The sequence below is a fragment of the Diorhabda sublineata genome, chromosome 11 (assembly GCF_026230105.1).
Source record: "Diorhabda sublineata isolate icDioSubl1.1 chromosome 11, icDioSubl1.1, whole genome shotgun sequence".
NCBI classification, from domain to species: domain Eukaryota; kingdom Metazoa; phylum Arthropoda; class Insecta; order Coleoptera; family Chrysomelidae; genus Diorhabda; species Diorhabda sublineata.
The window spans coordinates 9,669,519-9,693,254 of record NC_079484.1 but is presented as its reverse complement, the minus strand read 5'-3'; the positions used below and the strand labels follow the sequence as shown (position 1 = coordinate 9,693,254).

Here is a 23,736-nt window from a genome sequence, read left to right as displayed (position 1 = left end):
AAACTGAACAATACACCGAATTATATTTTTTGTTGTATTTTCGAAGGTTTCTATAATTCCTGGACGACCTCCATAATAGTTAGAAGAGACGATTATTCCAACCTTTCTATATTCAATAATTCGAAGCACAGTGAATCTAGCAACGCCTAAAAAATAAAATTTGTATCTGTTAATTTCAAAAGTGCTATTTTTGATAATATACCTAAAGTTTTTATAATGTTAAACACAGTAGCATTCACCTTTGTCTTTTAAGATTTGTTTATACAATTATACAATCACAATGTTTTACTTCTCTGTAGAGGATAAGTGAACTGAAATTACAATTACGCCTAAACAAATTATCAACGTTTCTTTCATTATCTTCATTCTGTATTTCTTGCTCAAATAGAGAATCATAACTGTTATGTTCACTTACTTGATCAAAACTCATAATCATTTTGCAATCCATAATATGTTGTAGTTCGTTTTAAAGTTCATTTTTTGTTAAAACCCTCTTACTATTGCTAGGACTCGCCATTTTTATTATTCACAAATTGTTTTTATGTCACTTTTGAATCATAAGTTGGTCAAATTTGACCCCAAATGGCTGCAAGTCACTAACGACTGACAATAGCTACCTGGCTTTTACGATAGGTAGGTCTATAGTCGCTTAAAGATTAGGTAGATGCGTGAGCAACCCGCTCTACTTCCAATTAGTTAAATATATATGGTTGGCAACTAAGTACCTTCGCTTTTTACTCATATTCTCACACAACAATTAAAAAACAGTTGAAATGTCTTGAACTAGTTAAGAACCTTGATATTTGGGTAACACACGATTTGAAAGAAATTCATTTAACACAAAGAATCAAAATTTGCGAAATGCATCTTAAACGAAATGAAACCGACCCTTTTTTGAAAAGAATCATCACTGGTTATGAAAAATGGGTCCTCTACAGTATCATAGTTCGAAAACGATCATGGAACATTAGCAAAAACCACATTGAAAGCTGAAAGACAACAAAAAAGCTCATGCTGTCAGTTTGGTGGGATTACAAAGGTGTTGTGTTTTTTCAGCTGCTTCTAAGGAATCAAACGATAAATTCTGATGCAATTAAAGAAAAAGGTCAGAATTGTCGAATCGGAAAGATTTAGTGTCCCACCATAATAATGAAAGGCCTCACACATCTCTGGCAACTCGTGGGAAACTATTGGAGCTTGGGTAGGAAGTGATACCACATCCTCCATACAGCCCTGATCTTGCACTATCTGATTACTATTCATTTCTAAGTTTGCAGAATTCTTTGAATTGTAAAACTTTCACAAATGATGATGACCTTCAATCGCATCTAGTTCAGTTTTTTGCTGATAAGGACCAGAAATTTTATGAGCGCGGAATCATGAACAAAATGGAAAATATATAATTAATTTAAAACAATATGATTCGCAGCGTATAGGGTCAAATATGACCCGGCCATGGTAGTTAAGGGTTAAGAAGGGTATTGAACATAGTTATTAGATCGTTTAATTAAGCGAATTTTTCATAAAAGATACGAATTGTGGAAAGGAAAAATGAAAAATTTGCATTGTTGGAAAATATTAGCACTGAGAATGAAGTTCTACAATCTTTAGAATGGGAATACATAATTTAAAAGATAGTTGATTATAATTATGCATGAATTGTATGCTCATATATGTTATGTAAATGAAAATATAAAAAAATAACCAATTTAATAATTACCAACTCTAAAAACCGAGTAGTCATAAATTATTGTACTAAAATTTTCTTTAATAAATAATTTCGTAAAATTCTAACTTGAATGCTACTTTATCCTTATTGTGCGATTATATATGTGTGCATATTTGAATTTAATGATTTGAATTCAACAGTAAATTTCTCAAAATATTTTGTATAACAATATATGCAACTAAATTTTTGTGTAGTTAGTATACTTGAAATTACTCGAAGAAATTCATCATTGTTTTTTCTTTAAAACAAGCTGGAAAGAATGTTTCCTCTTTTTTATTAAATGAGTGTATAAGAATTTTCCAAATATTTAAGTAAATCCATATTTTGCTATTGCCAGACATTATCATTGATTATTTTAGATTTAAACAAATGCCCTACTGATTTTGATAACTGAGTTGTCATTATAGTCAATAATTTAATGCCAAGACTTGCTTGTAATTTTTTGGTTAAAACAATGAAATATGTTTATTCTTCTAAATTTCTTCAAGAAAATTTAGAAGAATAAACATATATAAAAGGGCTAAGAAATAAGAAATTGAAGAAACAATGAAATATAGGTATCGAATATTTATCTTGAGATATTTACTTTATGAAGGATTGAATAAGTGTTAATATTTTTATGGAAAAGTGTCTACATATTTTGAATGATTGTTAAACTTGTGGAATATTTCTATTAAAAATGAATGTAAAGCTTTATTTCCTAACAAAGCTAAATCACATATTTTCTAATATCTGCTGATATAAAATTACAGTGACAAACACAGATTCTATTACAAGCAAATGATCTGTACTTTTTGAAATATTTCACAAATATGCATATTTTAACTTAAGATCTTATATATTTCAAATTAACATAAGAAGGTTTTTTCGTATACATTTTGTTCTAATTCCAAGTAAATTTAATTTCTTTTCAAATTGCTGTTTTTATATATTTTTCAGTTTAGTTGCCATCTTTGAACAATAAATTAAATGTTTCATTTTTCAGAAAATCAAAAGTGCAAAAATATTTTTTTTTCCAAGATCATCAAATTAAACCAGTTTCTTTGCAAACTTTTAATCGAGTTTAAATCTAGTTTCCATATATTTTGTGTCTATTATGTATTAATCACCTGAAAAGCTGCTAAAAATAATTGAAACAAATTAAATTCATCATTTAAATTTCATCATTTCCAGCAAAATCGAAGAGTACTATCAAATTCCCAAATCTGATGTCAGCTGTTATTCATATCTTTTAAAAGGAATACATAACTTCAAGGTAGTCACTTTGTGGTATGAGTTTGGTATTGCTTGAGATTTTATGTTCAAGCTTTGAGAGGTATCAGTTTTGAGCATTGAACTCGTTTTACCTATATATTACCTTGAAATCACGATACCCAGGAAAATGAGGCACTAGTTATCTGGTAGAGTACCGTTGGGAATAAACATGAAATATCTATCAACCAAAAGAGTAAATCAACTAAAATTACTTCTTGCATATTAATATCACTTGAAATGTGTATGTGTTAGAAGACTTTTGAAAACAGATTCAGAACAAAAGAATCGTCTCGTCTAACTTTGTAACTTTCTCTTCTAGTTTTATTTTATTGTTTTCATCATCATCATCAAGCCTTTCAATTTTATATTAAGTGTTCTTATGTCCTCCTCTATTTTGTTTCTCCAAGTCTTTCTCGGCTTGCTTCTTCTCCTTGGCCTCCATTGCGTTATTCTTTGGATCATTTTAGTTGGTTTTCTTCTCATTATAAGCCCAACTCAGTTGAGTCTTTGCTGAATCTCATTATATTTTCCTTCCCCAGCTTATTTTCTATTTTTTAGTTTTTCTTTGCTCTCCTTTTTTATTGTTTTACAAAAGTGTTAATTAAAAATATCTTCTAGCTTCTCTATTGAATGAAACAAGACAGAAAATAACAAATTCATAATTGATACAATTCCAAAGCTATTTATAGTATAGCATGAGTATTATAATAATAAGCAAAACATTGGTGAACAATTAACTATGTGGAATATATTACCCAAATTATACAAGAAGAATGCCATTCCTCTTCTATCTGTCAGTTTCCATTGCTAACCTAATTTCCTCATTTAAGTTAGAATTTCTGGAACCGTTGGTGATATTCATACTGAAAACACTGTTTACACTATCACTACACCAACACTCACAATTACACTGTCTGACGCGCGTTTAGATAACCAAGTAATCGTCTTCAGAGACTCAAGGTGTGTAATTATGAGAGTTGTGTAGTGTTAGTGTAAACAGTGTGTTCAGCATAATTTCCACGAACGTCAAGGTCACCCCTTATTATCCTGGAGACTTCAATTTTAAGACCACTTATAAATTCATGCACTTCCCCTAAGCTACTCAGTGTCTCTTCTAATTAGCATTTGTGCTCAACCTGTTTGATAACAAAGAATTCATACTGTTCAAAGTTGGTTTATTTTTCTCTTATTTGATCTTACTTAATCCATATGTATATCTACCCTTACAGGTGTAAGACGTGGGGTTGAGTTTCTTTTTCTTTCAAAATTTTTTCCAATGTTTTTGTTCTTTTGTTTATGGTATTACTTCATGTAGTTTCTTCCTTCTGTTCTCAGTCGTTTTGTTGATTTTATCCATCAAGGTCTTCCTCTATTTCTTGTTCGTACTGTTCTGGCTTCTAACATTCTTCTTGTAATCGTTTCCTCATTCAACCTTATCACAAGTCTAAACCATTTTAGTTGATTTTCGTCTAATTATTATTCTGAATGTTGTGTATTTAATATTTGCCTGTATGTTTCGTTTTTGATGTGGTCTAATCAATTTTCCGGAGGAATTTAATTTCTATTGTTTGTATCTATGTCTGTGTCTTTCGGTCGTTGCTCATGCTTCGGAACTATAAGTTAGTATGAGTATAAATAATACTTTCCTTGGTTATTCCATTGTATGCTAGAAAACATGTTTTCTTCCTGCGTTTGCTGTTCTTTCTGTTATTTAGTTCTCTAATTTTTCATGTCATTGAGAAAAGGTATTTGAAGTGTTCTATTTGTTTATTTACTATTTGTGTGTGTTTTTGTTTATTATCATCATCTTAAATTTATTTGTGTTTATGTTCATACTGAATTTTTTTATTGTTTGGTCGTACAATTCGAGATTTTGGTTTAGAGTTTCTTTGTCTTCTGCAAATATGACAATTTCTGTTAGTGCAACTGTGTTAATTTTCCAGTGCCCTATTTTATAGCTTTTGAAACTGGTTTTCATTTCTTTTCTAGCCTCATCGAAGATGATTGTGTATAACAGTGGAAATATGCAATACGCATTGTCTTATTGTTTGTTTTAAATATTCTTGATTTTTCATCTTGCATTCTGACGTAATTATTGTTGTTGCTATACAGATTTCTAATGCTTCTAATTAAGATTTTATTTAATCCTGTTTGTTTTGTTTCATATATTATTATTATTATTATTCCATCATGGTACAGTGAAGAATCTTATTCGAATTATATGTTGTTTTGTCTGTTTTTTTCTAGGTTATATATGTTACTAGACGCTTAACATTATCGACCTGTTCCATGTTTCCATCCTCGTTTATCCAAATCGTTGTTTTGGAGTTAATTAATTGTATTTTTTAAAATTGAACCGAAGGTTCTATTTCTTCATACAATTGTCTGATAATAAAATTTAGTTCTTATGAGTTCAAAATAACCCCGTCATATGCTTTAATAAGAAAAACCCTTAGAATACCCATTTTCCTACAGTTAGTTTTCCAATTTCTGAGTTATGAGCTTTCAAAAATTTATAAAAAAAGTTATTTTTTACTGAAAATAACGGTAAACATATAGAAGCTTGCTAAACATTTATAGAGCAGGTCAATTATTTGTTGATAATTTATTTTTAGGTGCTAAATTTCCCACCACGCCTCCCGCTAGAAGAAGACATCAAACTGGCATTCCACCATCGTTATTACCTGAATATCCCTTAACCAAAAGTAAATCACACGAGTCACAACTGGCTGGTCCTAAAGGAGAAAGTGATTCAAAGCCAATAAAGTAAGTCAATGTCTTTAATTGAAAGCAACATATGAAATACATTTAGAGTTTTCTAGAGAACCCAAAAATGCAATAGTACACTGAATAATAAGAGATATTTTTCCATATTTTCATTTAGTTCTGTATAAATCATAATACAATTAAAAATAGTTTATACAAATTACTACATGGTGAATAACCTGTAAGAGTTATCAAAAAACTTTAAAAGTTCCACGATAAGCTGTAGCAAACCGGATTTTTCTTTCCGAAATATATGGCCTAGGTAGGACGCTTTTCTATTCTTAATAGTTACAAGTAATTATAAATCTTTAGCCATTCTTCTCAGTACCTCCTTATTGGTTACTCTAACAGTCAAAGATATTCTAAAATGCATAAGTTAATGTCGATACTGAAGACTTGGGACACCCTGTATAATCTAAAAGTCAATAATCTGAAAATTCCTTTAAATACAACAACAAAGAACTTTTGTTGTTAAAATATTTTGATAACTCTTACTGGTTTGAAGAAAAGTATATGAGTCACCTTATGTTTGACACCTTGTACATTGAAACCGGATGATGTAAAGATCATAGAAATAAACAAGATAAATCTAAATTGTACTAAATCTTCTTTAGAATTCTGGCAATGATCACCATTCCTACACTACCATTGTATCTACTTTTAATATGATTTTATCTTTTAGTGGTACAGGATCTGTCGGTAGAAGAGGAAGATTACCTACAGAACCAGGACCAAACACGATGGGTTATTCTAGTCCTTTAACTACGAGTCCTATTAAGTCACCACCATATAATCATACTTTAGGTGGAGGTGACAGTGATGATAATAGTTATAAATGTAAGTTATTTTGAATATATTTTAATTGATAAAAGCATATTAATGACTTGCGTCAGATTTCAAACATTCAACTGAGACTTTAATAAAGAACTTATCCATTTTATAATTTTGGTTTACTTCATATCCATAAACCTTACTCGTTATTAATCTGTATATTTGTATGTTACTTTGAATAAAAGTGTTTTTCGATTTTTAGCTATTAGTCTTCAAGTTCCGAAGTCTCCTCGAACTCCAACAGTGCTGGGTAAAATAATGACTCATCAAATTAATCACAGATTCACCAAAACGTTTAAGATGATGTCCTCATGTGGATACTGTCAAAAACCAATTTATTTTGGTACTGGCTTAAAGTGTAAAGAATGTAAATATACTTGTCACAGGGACTGTGAAGATAAAGTGACGCCTTCTTGTGGACTACCTACAGAACTTCTTAATGAATTTAAGAAAAATTTTCCTATGGACACGGGTAAGTGTAAATAAATGTTAACTGACTCCTTCTGTTTATATCATTCTATTTATATTTTTAAATATCAGATCAGGGTTCTAATCACTTTTATACTCATTTTTTCTTTATTCTCAAATCTATTGCGTTTATTTTATCTTATCTTTCTTCTCAATTGTCTAGTGTCCTGTATGTGTTGATAGTTTTTTTTCTATTATTGTGGTGTGTTATGCATTCAGAATTCTTGATAGAATGTGACTGGGAATAAATAATAGTATCGGCGTTTCGGAGAGCTGATTAGTTGACATTGGCAAGGTTTATTACAAAGATTTCACGATAAGGCCAATCTAACCTAACCTAACAATGGGAATGAATAAAAATTATTGAACAACCACCCTATTCCTGTTATTACTGTTATTAAACTGAAAATTTTTTAAAACAATATAAATCGAATCATTATAATCTGTTGCAGGAACCACATTTGTGTCTCCTACAATGGGAAGGGCTAGTGGAAAAAATATGATTAATTCGTTAACGAGAACTAGAGCTAGAAAAAACTCACATCCGCAACCATCAATAAACACTCCACCATTTCCAGTAAGTCATAGAATTGTTGTATGATTGTAATGTTGTAATGGTGAAAAAATTGTTAACGGTTTTCTTTGATTAACTATTTGATTTATTTATTTTCAGCCTCCCGATTCCAGTTCCAATACATCTAGTTGTAATAGTTCAACGCCGTCGAGTCCTGCAGTTCAGACCTTAACGACCCCTCATTCTAGTCAAAAATCTACTTTTCATTTTCCAGGTACAGTGTTAAAAATATCAAAAAATCAAAAATATAATTTCGAATGGTGTTGTAGGTTGAGGATTCGTCCAAGAGTTTTTTAAAATGCTTACGTTTCGATCTTTCATTTCTTTATCGAGGCTAAAAATATATGGTACATTATAACTTAAACTTTGAGAAAGATAAACAAGTAAACAGAAAATTGTGAAATTAGAAGTAAAACAATAATCAATAAGTTTAAATGAATAGGACACACTGTATCTAAGACAAATTATATAATATGAACAAGAAAGAACATTGTTGTATAAAACTGAATAACCATGCATACATGTATAAGTAAAACCTGTGCAAACAACATACCTTTTTAAATTATTATACTTCCAAAGTTTCCCATATTAACAAAAGCATGAACGGTAAAAACTGTTGGAGTTATTCTAATTGTTACCATCAACTACTTGTCTGGTTACAATATGTTGACTTATAAACATTCAAAATATGGTTTATCCGGAATTTTCACATCATCAAAATTAAAGTTGTGACCATCGGTGAAATGATGTTGGGCCAGAGCTGTTTTATCTTTCTTGTTGTTATTATGTTCTCGACAATGATATTCATTTTGGTATATTCTGATTTTCAAGTACTGTTTATTCATACCGATGTATCTCTTATATATACTAAACAATTTCTTTTATAAATCACATTGGAATATTGGAGTCTAGGTGTTTTGTCTCAGATATGCATAAATAAGTTGCCATCTTTGTTGACAATCCTCTAATGTAAGGAAATTTATAATACATTTTACTTTCGTTTCGAGGTACCTGTTTCATGTTATGATTGTTCTCATTTATAATCTTATTAGCCAGCTCTCTTGGGTAACCATTAACTGGTTTTATCATTATAGAATTTAGGGAGACTTAGATAGAAATGGCTTTTTTAATAATTTTAGTAGTGCAGTACAATTTCAACCCATAGTTTTTCAACTTAATGGTTGATTTTTATCACTATATCTATTACTGACAAAATCTGTTGAGAAAAATTTTCATATTGTGTATTGTAAGCTTAAACTCCAAATCCCAAATTTTTTGTGATTTTTGTTCATAAATTTATCATTTATATTTATTATTACAGACGTCACACTCGGTGAAACAACGAACGAAGTGACGTTAGAAACTCACCCGTTACCAAACGTACCTCTCTTTCATCGGGATCTAGTAAGTTCTCAACAATCTACTGACAATGATAGAACAGCATCACAAACCTCAGAAAGTACAAGTACGGATTCTGACAAGACTCCTGTTCGGGTAGACTCTCAAGATAGTCAAGTTTCTGATAGTGAGACTATTACTGATGGACATCGATGGCCTCGACAGAATAGTGTAAGTAAAAAATTAGAATAAATGCGGGTCAAACTTGACGAAAAGTTTATAAAATTAGTTGGTATAAGTAATACTAAAAAATTTTTATAATAATTCTAGTACTTTAAATTATATAAAATATTGTCACTTCCTTGCTATTAAAAGTTTTGCGTTAAGAATTTCCCGTTTCTTCTATTCTCATTAGGCGATATCCTGTGAGTAATCCAATGAGAAGGTGTAGGATATGTTTACTAAGAGACATTAGATCTTGTAATTTCAAGTTCTGAAGGTTTTTCTTAGAATGGAAGAATACACCAAAGTAATTCTTTTCTTTTTTGGACTCTTCCTTCTTCTCAAGCTCTTGTAGTTGCATTTTCCGTTAACATAGAAACATTCTGAGCCAGCAAAACGCTTGTGTGCTCCTTACCCTGCAAGTATATTTGCCTCCTTGTTTTTCTTGAATTGTAAACTGAAAAATCTTTGATGCAAAACATCTTCAACACTATTTCACGTTTATGTTTCGATTTTCTTCATGTAACCTATGAGATCAACTTGAGTAGATAGAACCACGCTCTCTAAATGTGATTATAATAACTAAAGAATCCATTGAAATGTTACAAAACATCTCCTACACTATTTTTAATTTCGTTATCATTATTTTTAACCAATTGTCAATATATTATTCATTTTTCACGCTTAGGTTTCCAATTCCCAATTCGCAATTTTTCTATAGAAATTTAGTAAATATATTTTATAATTTGCAAATTTGGTCAATATTTCAGTTATAAATCAACCGATCTATAAATGTTTAAAAATTATTATAATCATATGCCAATTCAAAAATCCTCTTTAGAAATATTAAATTAATCAAAAATTATTTGGAAGATGTCCAAGAGACTATTACAATAAAGATTTATTTTATTTCTACAAGAGCCACCCTACAGAAATCATTCAGAAACTAGAATATCGCTGACAATAATTTAAAGGATCCACTTTCATTGTGAAGAAATTTACTTTGTGAACATTTGTGACAGAAAATTAAACTAAATATATGTACTTCACTTTCTATTGGTAGTTTACTCTATTGGCTTGAAAAATGTTTACAGTTATCTCGGTCATTTAATGCAAAAATAATAAATATCTACAGTAAATACTTTAATTTTTATGTTTTTTAGTTATCTATGAGAGAATGGGACATTCCTTACGATGAGTTGAAAATGAACGACATCATAGGAACCGGGCGATTTGGAACGGTCTACCGGGGACAATGGCATGGTGATGTAGCAGTAAAAGTATTAAATGTTAATTATTTAAAAGACGAAAAAACGTTAGAGCAATTTAAAAATGAAGTTTCGACTTTCAGAAAAACCAGACACGAAAATTTAATTTTGTTTATGGGTGCTTGCATGAAACCACCTAAATTAGCGATAGTAACAAGTTTGTCTAAAGGATTAACTTTGTACACACACATACATCTCAGGAAAGATAAATTCAATATGAATAAGACCACTAATGTCGCCCAACAAATATCTCAGGTAAATACCAACAAGATATTATTATACTCTTTGTATAGTAATTTTTTTCCCACTTTGGTGTTCCCTATTCAAAAGCGAACCAATTTTTGTTTGTCTTATATTTGTTAATTATTGCGTTACATGAGCTACATTTCGTTTTGATTTGTTGTGCTGAAACAATCTAAATGTAAATATTGTATTGAATAATTTCCTGTTTTAGGGAATGGGATACTTACATGCGAAAGGTATTATTCATAAAGATTTGAAAAGTAAAAATATTTTTGTAGAAAACGGCAAAGTAGTCATTACAGATTTTGGACTTTTCAGTGTAACAAAGTTATGTTTTGGAAATAGGTGAGTTAACTAATTTTGTATTTTTAAGTAATAATTTCTAATAATTGTTTTTTCCATAAATAAGCAAAATATATTGTAATTCTAATTTTTAAGGCGGACGGATAGTTTAGGCATTCCTCCAGGATGGTTGTGTTATTTAGCTCCAGAAATAATGCGTAGCTTACACGCCCACCAACCTCATGATGAAGAATTGCCATTTAGTAAAGCTTCAGATGTCTACGCCTTTGGGTAAGCTTGATCAATTCACAATATAGTTTATCGCTAACCTCTCTCGGCCTAACTAAACATGAATGTTTCATAATTTCAGCGTGTTTTTTGTTTTACCAATTTTTTATAATTAGAAAAAATCCTAAAATTAATTATGTAAATGCTAAAGTTTCATTCAATTATTATAGTTAACAAAAATATTAATTTCATTTGTTGTTATATTCTGTACTACGGTCTCCAGCAAAATTAATGCATAATTTGTTATTTGAATAAAGCTCTCTTCAAATGCTCATAATCATATTATTTCATATGCAAATGTCTCTAAGTACCTAGGCCTGAACTTGAATATGAAACTAGGTAAAAACTTTGAAATATCAATTCAAAATAAGTTCTGTAGGCTTGTGTGGACATAGCAGCATACAACTTTGGGTTTATGCCAGTGCAAGCAACATTGAAATCATACAAGATTCCAAAACAAATTATTGAATGGTATTGTTAACGCTCTTTAGTATGTGAGAAACGGCGAGCTCTAAATGGACCTAGAAATGGAAATGGTAGCAAACTAGGAAATATATTTTGCAAGGAAGTATAAAGAATGGCTTCACAACTACAAGAATGTCGAAGTAATCCAGTTGCTGAACCAACATGGTATAGTGAGAAAACTCACAAGAATTAAACATTTTGAGCTAGTGTAGTCATTAAAAAGCAAAGCACAATGTGTGTTTTGTAGTTTAATGGCCAAAATACAACAAGTTAAACTTGTATTACCAACTTTTGGCAAATTTAACTAGAACTAATATAACTTTTTGCTGCTGTCCAAAACATAAATTTGCTAAAATGCAAGTAACAGTTTATTTTGAAATGATTTTGTCTTAATTACGAACCTAGCCATGTGACTTATTTAAAAAGAATACAGCTATTGATTGAAAAAGGCTTCTTACAAGTATAAATGGCACAAAGATTCCATGTAGTATAGTTTTTCATAACATTAGGAAGGTTTCAAGAGACAGGAAAAATCAAAGACCATCATAAGACGATGTAATTGATATGAATCGGGATAGATTGTTTGCAATACTAAGATCATGGTTTATTGGTACTGAATACACTGTTTACACCAACATTCACAATTACACTGTCTGACGCTCGTTTCGATAACCAAGCTATTGTCTTCAGAGACTAAAGGAGAACTATCTACCTACCCGTAGTCAGCCAGTGTAATTGTGAGTGTTGGGGTAGTGGTGGTATAAACAGTGTATTCAATATTAATATCACCAACGGTTCCATTAATTTTAACTTAGTAATGGTTTATTGGATCTACTAAGTTTTGCAAATATTTTTTATAGTACTATCAACAAGAAATGAGCAATGATACGATAAAGAGATGATTAGGAAAAATCAATTTAAGACCCAGAGTGCCTGAAATTGGACTTCTGTTAATCGCAGCATAACTAAAGTTCAAAAAAGATCATTGTTTATTTCGTCAGTCTAGATTTGCCCTATAATCAACATGTTTTAGTATACAGAAAAAAGGTGTGAGCAGTAATACCAAAGTATGTGTGTAGTGGTAAGTTGGCAATAATAAGGGGTAAATTACACTAACATGTTGATCATTAAAATAAGTCATCTTTAAACTCTCAGGTACAGTGTACATATCTCAAGAATCTTCCTAAAATGAACTAACTAAAGAGATCGAAATGCAAGCAATCATACAGCCAGCCAACTACTTCATTTGGATGTATTAATAGTCGCTTATGAGCTTTCTTAAATCTGCTTCACAATTTACAATTTAGGCTCATTGAAATATGCGACGATTTTCAACATAAAATCAGAATAATGTCCAATCAAGTCCAGTTGATAGTATATGATATTAAAATAGTCCCTTTAATTGTTTTTCAGATTCTTTTTTAATCTCATCTGTATACATTTTGGTATACATTTCATGTTGAATATTTTATTTCCTACAATAGTGGTTAAAATTAAAAATCTATTTATTTCATATTGATCAATATCCATATAGCAAATTTTTACTCGAAATTGCTGCAATATTTTTTGATATTGAATAATGAAAATTTTTATTTTGCTGAACAGTGCAGTTGTATCAAAATTTTAATTCCATGAAAACCACTTTTTATAAATAATTACATGAAGATGTGCCAAAAAAATCAGTTTTTTCGAATTTTATTTTTTAATTGTAATTAAATAATGAAAATTTTGCTTTATTTTGCTGAGCAGTGCAATTATATACAAATATTTAATTCCAGGAAAACCACTTCTTATAAATAATTACTTGTTGTAATGTGCCAAAAAAATCAGTTTTTTAAATTATTTCAACAATTCCCTTTTTATTTAGCATTTCATACACAATGTTATTAAATTCATTTGATCTTTCTAAATGTTCAATACAACAATTTCCTTACTACATAAAGTAAATATTTTTTAATCTTATTATTTTGACAAATGATTGAAATACTTTGTATAATTTATAGGACTGTGTGGTACGAACTACTTTGTGGGGAATGGCCATTCAAAGGCCAACCGCCTGAGGCTGTTATCTGGCAGGTAGGAAAAGGAATGAAACAACCTCTTGCCAATCTTCAAGCATCTAGGGATGTGAAGGTATAACAAATTTTAAATGAAAATTTATTACAAGTAAACTTTAAGTAACTTAATGAGAAATTTCGCGTCAATATCTTAAATCAAGACCAAAATTGAAACGTCCTTTAATTTCACCAAAAGGCTAACTAGCAGACCGGTTGAAGATCCTAATAAGATTACTATTCCAATGATGACACAGCGTTCTTGTTAAAAATTTTATAATAAAACTACGAAAATTATGATTTTTCGAATAGAGCCTATTTCAACTTTACACACTCAGCCCATCGAGTTTACAATTTCAAATCATCGAAAAAATTATCTTTGATAAGTATCACAATTTGGGTAATTTTTCTACCAAAATAAAAGACGAATGGGCAGTTGCAAATCAGCAGTTTATCGTTTTTTCCTTTTACTAAATAACCAACAAATATTACACCTTTGGTTTTCTGAAACACTGTGGTCATGACATTATTCACCGATAAAACGGTTTTTGCTTTATTGAGAGCACATTCTTAGGTATAATAGTATATCCAAGTTTCATTTATTATCGCATATCGGAAAAATTAATTTGGGTTATGTTTGAAGATATCCAAACCTACAAACTTTCGATCAGCATTAAGTAATAGAGTCTCCCACATTAGTGATCGCTTTATCATATGTAACTTTTCATGTAGATTATTGTGGACCCTATCAGATGAAATAAATTTCTTATTTCTTTGACCATATTAATGCTTCTAAATTATTAAAAAAAACTAATTTTAAAATAGAAGAGACCTAAAATCAAGAACATTTAGAAGCATTGAGATGAAATATTTACTACGTCTGCTATACCATAGAGTTAATATTAAAGAAAGACAAAGAGCATCGGTTTACTACTCTCTACCTCTTTTTACTTGCTTATAATTGGTGTTTTATGTATAAACTTAATATTAAAGATCCAATTAGAACGGAGTACAGAAAGATAGCAAGTGGTACACCGATGTTCGTTCTCTCTTTATCAGCAGTTCAAGTTTACTTAAACAAGCTATACTTCGTTCTATCTCTATTTTTAGTATTAATTCAATGGTGGAAACTTAATGAAATTGTTATAACAATGAATTTTGTTATAATTATGAATTTTGACAAACCTAATATCATTTCAAAGGAAATTCAATGCTCATTCCAATGTTATATCAGGTTTTTTGTAATGATTACTAGGGGTTAAACAACTTTTTTTGGAAATGCTGAATTTGATGCTACATCTTTAACTATTTAATTGTAAAAACCTGAAAATGGTTCAAAAAACATCTCAATATCTATTTTATAAGAGTAGTTTCGAGAAAAAATATTGGACTATTTAAGTGAATAATTATGTACACTCACAATTTACTCTAGTATAAAACTATTTACCTATTTTTTCTCTTATTGAAAAGTAACCAACAGCGTATCCAAAAGAGCACAACGAATAAAAGCAGTTATAAATTAAAAACAAACTTAAATTTCTATATATTAAATATAAGAATAGGACTTATCTATGGAAAGCCGGGATGGTTGGAATCAACAACTAAATTCTCAGCTATTGTGAGTTGAATTTGTTGGTTTGTTTGTGCTGACCCGGTTGGGTCCTGTGGGTTTGGTTGAACTTTAAACTGGTAGCTGAACAACGGAAAATAATAAAATGTTGATGAAAACAGGAACACAGGTGGAAATTAGAATGAGAAGGAATGGACTAAATTTATACTTTTTTAAATATAACCAAACAGACATCTGCTCTATTCTATTTGTTTTGTTCCCCAAATAAATAGAAAATACTGTTGTTTTTTTAAATAATTAACTTATAGTCTTCCTTCTTATACACCTTTATTTGTCAACTCCATGTACAATACAAATCATATCAATATATCATCTTAACCTTAATGATGAATCATTCTCGATAATTCTCTATGATTCTCACTAACTGACTTCTTCTTTTTTTATTTTCATATATCTTAACAGTAGGCCAGAAAGTAAAAAAACTAATACCTATATTATTAAACACAAACCAGAAAAGTATTATTTTTAACACCCTCTCTTAATACTTTTCTATGAAATTTCAAATATTATATTTTGATTTTTTTCTTTTATTAACATTAATAATAAACAAAATATCTTAACATAAATTTAAATAATCTCTATTCTTATAAAACTGTCTTTTGTGGAGCCCCTTTGTTAAAATGTCTGCTACTTGATTTTTAGTTCCAATAAAAGTTAATTCCATTTTCTTTGTATTTAAAATGTCACACACAAAGTTGTATTTTATATCTATATGTTTTACACGTTTGTTATTTTCGGGATTTTTTATCAAAGCTATACATCCTTGATTGTCCTCATATATTTTAAAATTTTGAATATTGACTTTCATATCAAACAATAATTTCTTAAACCATAAGCAATCTTGTACTGCGGAACATAATGCCACTAACTCAGCTTCTGAGCTTGAAAGAGTCACACAATTTTGTTTTCTTGTTACCCACATCACTATATTACCAAATAATTTAATTAAATATCCTGACACTGATTTTCTATCTACCACTTCACTTCCCCAATCAGAATCCACATAACACTCAAACAAACTCTCATTATTTTTTCTTTCAAATTTTAAATGCATATTAACTGTTCCTTTTAAATATCTTAAAATTCTTTTTAATCCTGTCCACACCAAACTATTATTTTTATCTTGAAATCTACTTAAATAATTTACTGAGTAACTGATATCTGGTCTTGTTCCAAGCATCAGATACATTAAACATCCAATTAGTTGTCTTACTGGTAGTGTGCATTCATCATCTTTATTTTCAAAAATATTAAACTTTGGATCTATAGGTGTTGCTGTGGGATTGCAATTATCAAAATTAAATCTTTCTAATATTCCAAGTAAATATCTTCTTTGACTTAATTCCAAGATTCCTTCTTCTTTAATATAATTTACTTCAAGTCCTAGAAAACTCTTTAAATCTCCTTTATCTTTTATATCAAAACATCTCATTAAATCATTTTTACAAATTTCAATTTTATTTAATTTTTGCCCTGCTAATATGATATCATCCACGTAGAGTAATAAATACATAATTTGTTTATCTTCATCAACTTTTGTATATAGACAATAATCAGTTTCTGATCTTGTAAAACCTAAATTTAATAAATATGTATTTATTTTTATATTCCAGCATTTTGCAGCTTGTTTTAAGCCATAAAGAGCTTTATTCAATTTTAAAACACATCCTGGTTTACAATTTACCCTCTCTGGCGCATAAACATATATTTCTTCTTTTAAATCTCCATTTAGAAATGCCGTTTTCACATCAAGTTGTTTTATATAATATCCATATTGATTGCTCACTGTTAGAAGAGTCCTTATTGTTGTCATTTTTGCCACAGGTGAATATATATCATCATAATCATAAGTATTTCTCTGTCCACATCCTCGTACAACTAATCTCGCTTTGTATCTGTCTTCCATTATTGTTTCTAATGGTTTCTTAGCAAATACCCATTTAGCTGTCAAAATTTCTGCTTTTTCCGGTTTCTCTACTTCATTCCATGTCTCATTTTTCTCAATTGAATCAATTTCCCTTTTCATAGCCTGTATCCACATATTTTTGTCACTTCTATTATCTATTTCCTCCACTGTCTCTGGTACTTTTTCTACAAATGATACTGCATCAAATGCCATATATAATTCATAATCATTATATTTTTCTGGAATTTTGACTTTCCTTTTTATTCTTTCAAAATTTTTTCTTTTATGAGCTTCATCATTACTCTCATCTTCTTCGGATTCTATTTCAGCGTTTTCTTCTAAACTGTTTTGTTCTCTATTATTTATTTCAATACTTGCCTTTTTTATTTTATAAATAAAATCAGTTTCATTAAATATAACATCTCGTGCTACTATCACCCTTTTTCCTTTTATACTCCACAATCTATAACCTGTATTTGTATATCCTATAAAAATCATTTTTTCAGAAACTGGATCAAACTTTTCTCTAAATTGTTTTTGTATATGAGCATATGCTGTACATCCAAATATCTTAATATTTTTTATATCAGGTTTTTTACCATACCACAATTCTGCTGGTGTAACATTTTCTAAATGTTTGCTAGGGCTACGATTTAAAATATAAGCAGCTACTCTAATGCTCTCATTCCAAAATGTTTTTGGCAGGTTGGCTTCTTCTATCATTGTTCTTGCCTTTTCCAACAAACTTCTATTAAACCTCTCAGCCTTACCATTCTGCTGTGGCGTATATGGTATTGTATAATCTAAAACAGTTCCATTTGATTTACATAAATCTTTTATATCTTTGGAAATATATTCCCCTCCATTGTCACATCTTAGCACTGCCAATTTTATGTTAAATTTTGATTGTACCATATTTACATATTCTTCAAAACACTTAAACACCTCATCTTTACCTTTTATGATATACACTGTACAAAAATTAGAAAAATCATCCACAAATGTAACAAAATATTTACCCCCATCGTGACTTAGTGGCGTTATTGGTCCAACAACATCAGTATGAACAATCTCTAATAATCTTTTTGCATGTGATCTTGTTTCAAATCTAAGTTTTGTCATTTTACCTTTTACACAGGCTTCACAAAAATCAATTTTATTTACATTTACATTTTCCAAACCTTTTACCATTCTTTTATCAACTAATAACTTTAAATTTGCATTACATATATGCCCTAATCTTTTATGCCACATCATTGATTCATTGTCATCATTTTCAATCATAAAACATCGATTTTCTATCTTATACTCAAAAATAATCTCATAAAGCCTGTTTCTAAATCCTACTCCTATCAATTTATTTTCATTATATAAACTAACCTGACCACCCTCAAAAACTACAGATACATTAGACATTTCTAATCTTTTTACTGATAATAAATTCTTCCTTAAATTTGGAACGTAAAAAACATTTTTTATTATGCATTCAATGATCTTTCCATTTATTTTACTTAAAACTTTAATATTTCCAATACCTATTGCCCTCAAATATTCATTATTCTTTGCTACTGCTATGTTAATTGGTGTTTTTAATTCTAAATATTCATAAAAATATTTGTTATTATTTACTAAATGATCTGTACAGCCTGAATCTATATAGAATGAGATATTATCGTTACTTACAATCTTACTTTCATTACCATTCATCAAAAAACATATTCCATCTTGCTCTTCCTGATCTTCTGAACTTTGTTTCTTGTTCACCTCTACATGATTTCCCTGATTTCTGTAGTTTGTATGATAACTTCTACCTCGAGTGAAACCTCTACTTGGAGTTGCATATCCTCGAAAACCTCCTCTACTATAACCACCTCTATAATTTCCTCTGAAACTACCTCTTGTAAAACCACCTTGCACAACTCTTGAATTTGATTGCCCTGGTACACTTTCTTTACAGTCTTTTTGCATATGTCCTTCCTTGTGACACCGGAAACACACTATTTTTCTAGTATTTGTAGTATTAAATACTGCTGATTTTTGTTCATACGTTGATTGTTCAGATTTTAATGCTTTTCTTCTTTCTACTTCACTTCTAAATTTTCTTTTGACGAAATCTATTGTTAACACTTTAGGATCCATATTCTCTAATATTGTTATAACTGTTTCAAAACTTGGAGGCATCCCCATCATTAACATACATACAATGTCCTCATCACTCATAACAGCCCCTGTAGCTCTTATCTTCCTAACAAGGTCATCAAATTCTGTCAAATAACCTTCCAAATCTTCATTCTCTTTTAATTTTAATGACATTAACATTCTTCTTAGCATCATTTGCCCGGGTAATCCTTTTTTTTTCATAAATATCTCCTAAAGCTTGCCACATACCATAGGCTGTATTTTTCTCCGTTACAAATTCTAATTGCTTATCATCCAAACATTGTATTATCAATGACTTACATAACTTATCTTTTTTCATAGCTTCCTTTTTGTCTTTTTCCACTGTATAATCTGATTCCACAAATTCTTTTTCTATCCATTCTGCCACATCTTTTTCTTCTAGTAATATTTTCACTCTAAATTTCCATGAGTAATAATTTTCACCATTCAATAGTTCTATGTTATAAATATTTTTTATTTGTGAATTAGCCATTTTCTTTATATTTTAATTATCCACAGAATCACCTGGGCCCATAACCTGTTGTTTTTTTAAATAATTAACTTATAGTCTTCCTTCTTATACACCTTTATTTGTCAACTCCATGCACAATACAAATCATATCAATATATCATCTTAACCTTAATGATGAATCATTCTCGATAATTCTCTATGATTCTCACTAACTGACTTCTTCTTTTTTTATTTTCATATATCTTAACAGTAGGCCAGAAAGTAAAAAAACTAATACCTATATTATTAAACACAAACCAGAAAAGTATTATTTTTAACAAATACGAATTTGTATGGAAATTATTATACAAAATTTGCTTAAAACAAAAGCAAATTAATAAAGATAACTGGAATTTTGTGAGCACTATCACCACAAATTTTACTAAATTTACTTATATTTAATGTCACCAAAATAATTGAAACAAATTACTATATCTTGCTTTTATAATATTATCAAATTTGTTACCAAACACGTAATAAAATATTGTTCATTTTCTATAAAAATTCATCTGCCAATTACTTGATTATTTAACTGAATCAATGTTTTAAACAGGATATATTGATGCTGTGCTGGTCTTTCCATTCAAACGATAGACCCGATTTTATAAGGTTACTCAACATTCTAGAGAAGTTGCCAAAGAAACGTCTGGCGCGCAGTCCATCTCACCCTATCCATCTTTCTAGGTCTGCTGAATCTGTATTCTAAAGTTGTTAAGTATTTTCAAAGTATGGTGTACCATTTGTCCAGTATGTGTTACTTAAAAAGTAATTTTATAGTTATCCAATAAATATTTTTAATTAATAGAAAAAAATTGAAGCTATGATATTTTCGTGCCAAGAAAATTCAAGTTTTGACTTTGTTACACCTTGGCATCAACCTGAATTAATTATACATTTTTTCATTAGAATGATAAAGAACTGAACCAGTGATTCATTTTTTATGTAACACATATAGACTATATGACATACAAGTGATTTTAGTGTGATTTTTGTAAATAGAATAAATGCAACGTAAAACCTCACGGATGTCCCGGTATTCCTTAGAGGTCATGTAAGAACGTTATTTTTCTAGTGTGAATTTGAAAAACCCTCATAAATATAATGAAAGGTCTCATTTTCAAGTTATCGTTCAGGTTTTAATGAATTGTTAGCACAAGTGTCGCACTTCTAATTGTGAGATATTCGTATTCCCATACATTTCATTAATCAAAATAATCGAATTTAAGTAATATGATAATTCCACTTAATATATAAATAATGTCTTATAGAAACGTAACTTTTTACTAGTATTTTTAGTTTATTTTAATTTTAAAATTGTAAAGAGATCTGTTGTATGTGCTAGACCCAGGTATTTAGACTACATCTCTTAATACACTAATTACGTTTTTGGTTTCTAAAAGTTATTTATTATTTTAAAAACACAAATTTATTTAAAAGTAAAGAATTACTTTAACTTCTAAAGACTATATCTTAACTTTTACTTTACTTTGACTTCTTCTGATTTACATACATCTTCATATTTATAGATAAAAACTGCTCAACTTGAATAATTGTTTCACAATAAAAATAATCTTATTGAAAACAACATTTTTCTCTAAGTAAACATAACTAATGTATTTAATGAACATACTTGAATAATTACAATGTAACTTACTCTTAGAACATTAATTTGTAATTAATGCCTATTATTTAAGACGGCTTCTAGGAGGCTAATTTACCGCTTTCTATGATTGTCTGCTGTCCCAGGGCATGCAGAACCTATATGTTCCGATGTTTCACCTGCTTCTCCACAAAACCTGCATTCGCTGCTGTTTTCATACTAATTTTCACGAGATATCTACCTAGTGGGTAGGTTCCTATCGATTCGGTGAATTTGATTCTTGGCCTATACATTCCTATGAATTCTTTTTGTCATTCAACAATACCGATTTTAGTAAATCATCTACTGGGAGCATTATTCCAATCCCAGGCTTAATATCGGTACTTTGAGCTAGTTATCTGTTTTCTGGAGGGGTGGTTGCCAACCCAACCCTCCTTTTTGTTCCGGACTTGGGACCAACAACAGTACCATTAGGCTACTCAGTCCATCCAGAAGCACTGCAAATGAAATTCAAGTACTTTGTGGAGACGTAGAAGACGAGATAAGAGGCAAAGTAGTAAATAAGGTCGCGGAATGTCTTCAGAATGTATTAAACACCTAAAACAAGAAACAAAGGCATGAATTTACAAAGCAACAAACAGACCTCTAATGACCTATATATTAGAAACAAAGCCAGAAATATTGAAAACCAAACAACTCTTGGATACCATATAATGGTATCAACAAAGCCGAATAACAAACAAGGGATAAATCTCAAATTGGAGTAGTAGTTGACCAAATTTTGTGATTTTTGTATTTTGCTAAATTATCATTAGAAAAAATGATTTCTTTTTAGTTTTTATATTGAGAAATTGATTACAGTCATACGTAGAAGTGTAGAACATAAATAATTTAAGAATTCATTGTTTTGTAATATTTATCATCCACAAGTATCAATTAAAAAATAATCTTGTTGATAAGCATCTACAATGTATAGATCATTAAATACTTGCTGTTATTTCTTTTCGTTTTTTGAATTGCAATGCACATACATTAGGAAGGTGCTTTAGTGTCATTAAATAGAATTTTTTTATTTATTTTTAATTATGCTTTCATAGGCGAGGTATCTCCTGACTATGATACCCGATGATACTTTTTAAGTTGAAGAGATAATCGCATTTACCCGTATATTGGGTAGAAATCAAATAACTATGATCCATTCACTTTATTCAGTTTCTGAACATCAGTGAACGTGTTAAAGTCTAAATTATGTGTCTAAATTTTTAAAATGTGTAAATGAGTGTTTTATCACATTCATTTTGTTTTTATATGAGTAGTTAACATTTCTGATTATGAAATATATGGGAATTGCGAGATTTGTTATTGTTCGTCGATTTTCTGCATCTATCAAAACTTAACACAATAAAAAAAATTTTTATTGTTTCAACTATACAAATATATATATATATATATATATATATATATATATATATATATATATATATATATATATATATATATATATAACAAAAGGCTACTTTAATTTTAAATGAACGTGCTAAGATTGATAGGTAAGTAAAGTCGAAATAATAATTCGTGTAGAGTACAAATAAATCTGATTCTAAAAATGAAATCAACTGTAACTATGAAAAATCTATTTGTATGATGTAAGTTAAATTTTAATATATTCCAAACTTGTTTTAAACATTTATTTAATTTTGAAATTGTAAAAAAATACTTTTCTCGCTAATTATCTTTGTTGTTTTAAGATATTAGCTCTTTTCGGGTACTCAATACAAACATTTTGTAGCTGGGGGCCATTAAACTGTTCAATTAAGTGTAGATGCAGTTGAAACTATTTTTAATAAAATAGGTACCGAACGAAGTACTACTTTTTCAACATAATATATGATTATACCGAAATAGTTTTTATATTTGAAAGATAACTAACACAATATTAATGGTAACAGGATACTTTTACTTACCCTTTTTTTAGATTTAATACAAAATTGTAGTAAATGTACTATTTTGACAAAATAATTACAGTAAATGTCCAAATTACTGTTTCAAATTCATTAATTTTAAGACCAATATAGTGTAATTGTTCGATGTTGACACATCCCATTTGGAAGGTTACTAGTTACCAAAAAGCACATTTGTGGTGCCAA

The 23,736-nt window shown here is 29.4% G+C and overlaps 1 protein-coding gene across 2 annotated transcripts in view; it reads left to right on the top strand.

Annotated features, from left to right (window-relative positions):
• The window catches only part of LOC130450513 (kinase suppressor of Ras 2), a 29,067-nt gene extending 6,000 nt beyond the window's left edge, over window positions 1–23,067 (top strand). For both annotated transcript variants that reach the window (XM_056788955.1, XM_056788953.1), the window contains exons 4-14: window positions 5,599–5,749; window positions 6,432–6,586; window positions 6,783–7,052; window positions 7,501–7,625; window positions 7,722–7,836; window positions 8,944–9,191; window positions 10,346–10,705; window positions 10,905–11,038; window positions 11,132–11,266; window positions 13,732–13,861; window positions 20,543–23,067. In XM_056788955.1, the coding sequence (XP_056644933.1) occupies window positions 5,599–5,749; window positions 6,432–6,586; window positions 6,783–7,052; window positions 7,501–7,625; window positions 7,722–7,836; window positions 8,944–9,191; window positions 10,346–10,705; window positions 10,905–11,038; window positions 11,132–11,266; window positions 13,732–13,861; window positions 20,543–20,695 (1,976 nt within the window). In that variant the 3' untranslated portion in view covers window positions 20,696–23,067. The remainder of the gene's footprint in view (window positions 1–5,598; window positions 5,750–6,431; window positions 6,587–6,782; window positions 7,053–7,500; window positions 7,626–7,721; window positions 7,837–8,943; window positions 9,192–10,345; window positions 10,706–10,904; window positions 11,039–11,131; window positions 11,267–13,731; window positions 13,862–20,542) is intronic.
• Window positions 23,068–23,736: the final 669 nt, after the last annotated feature.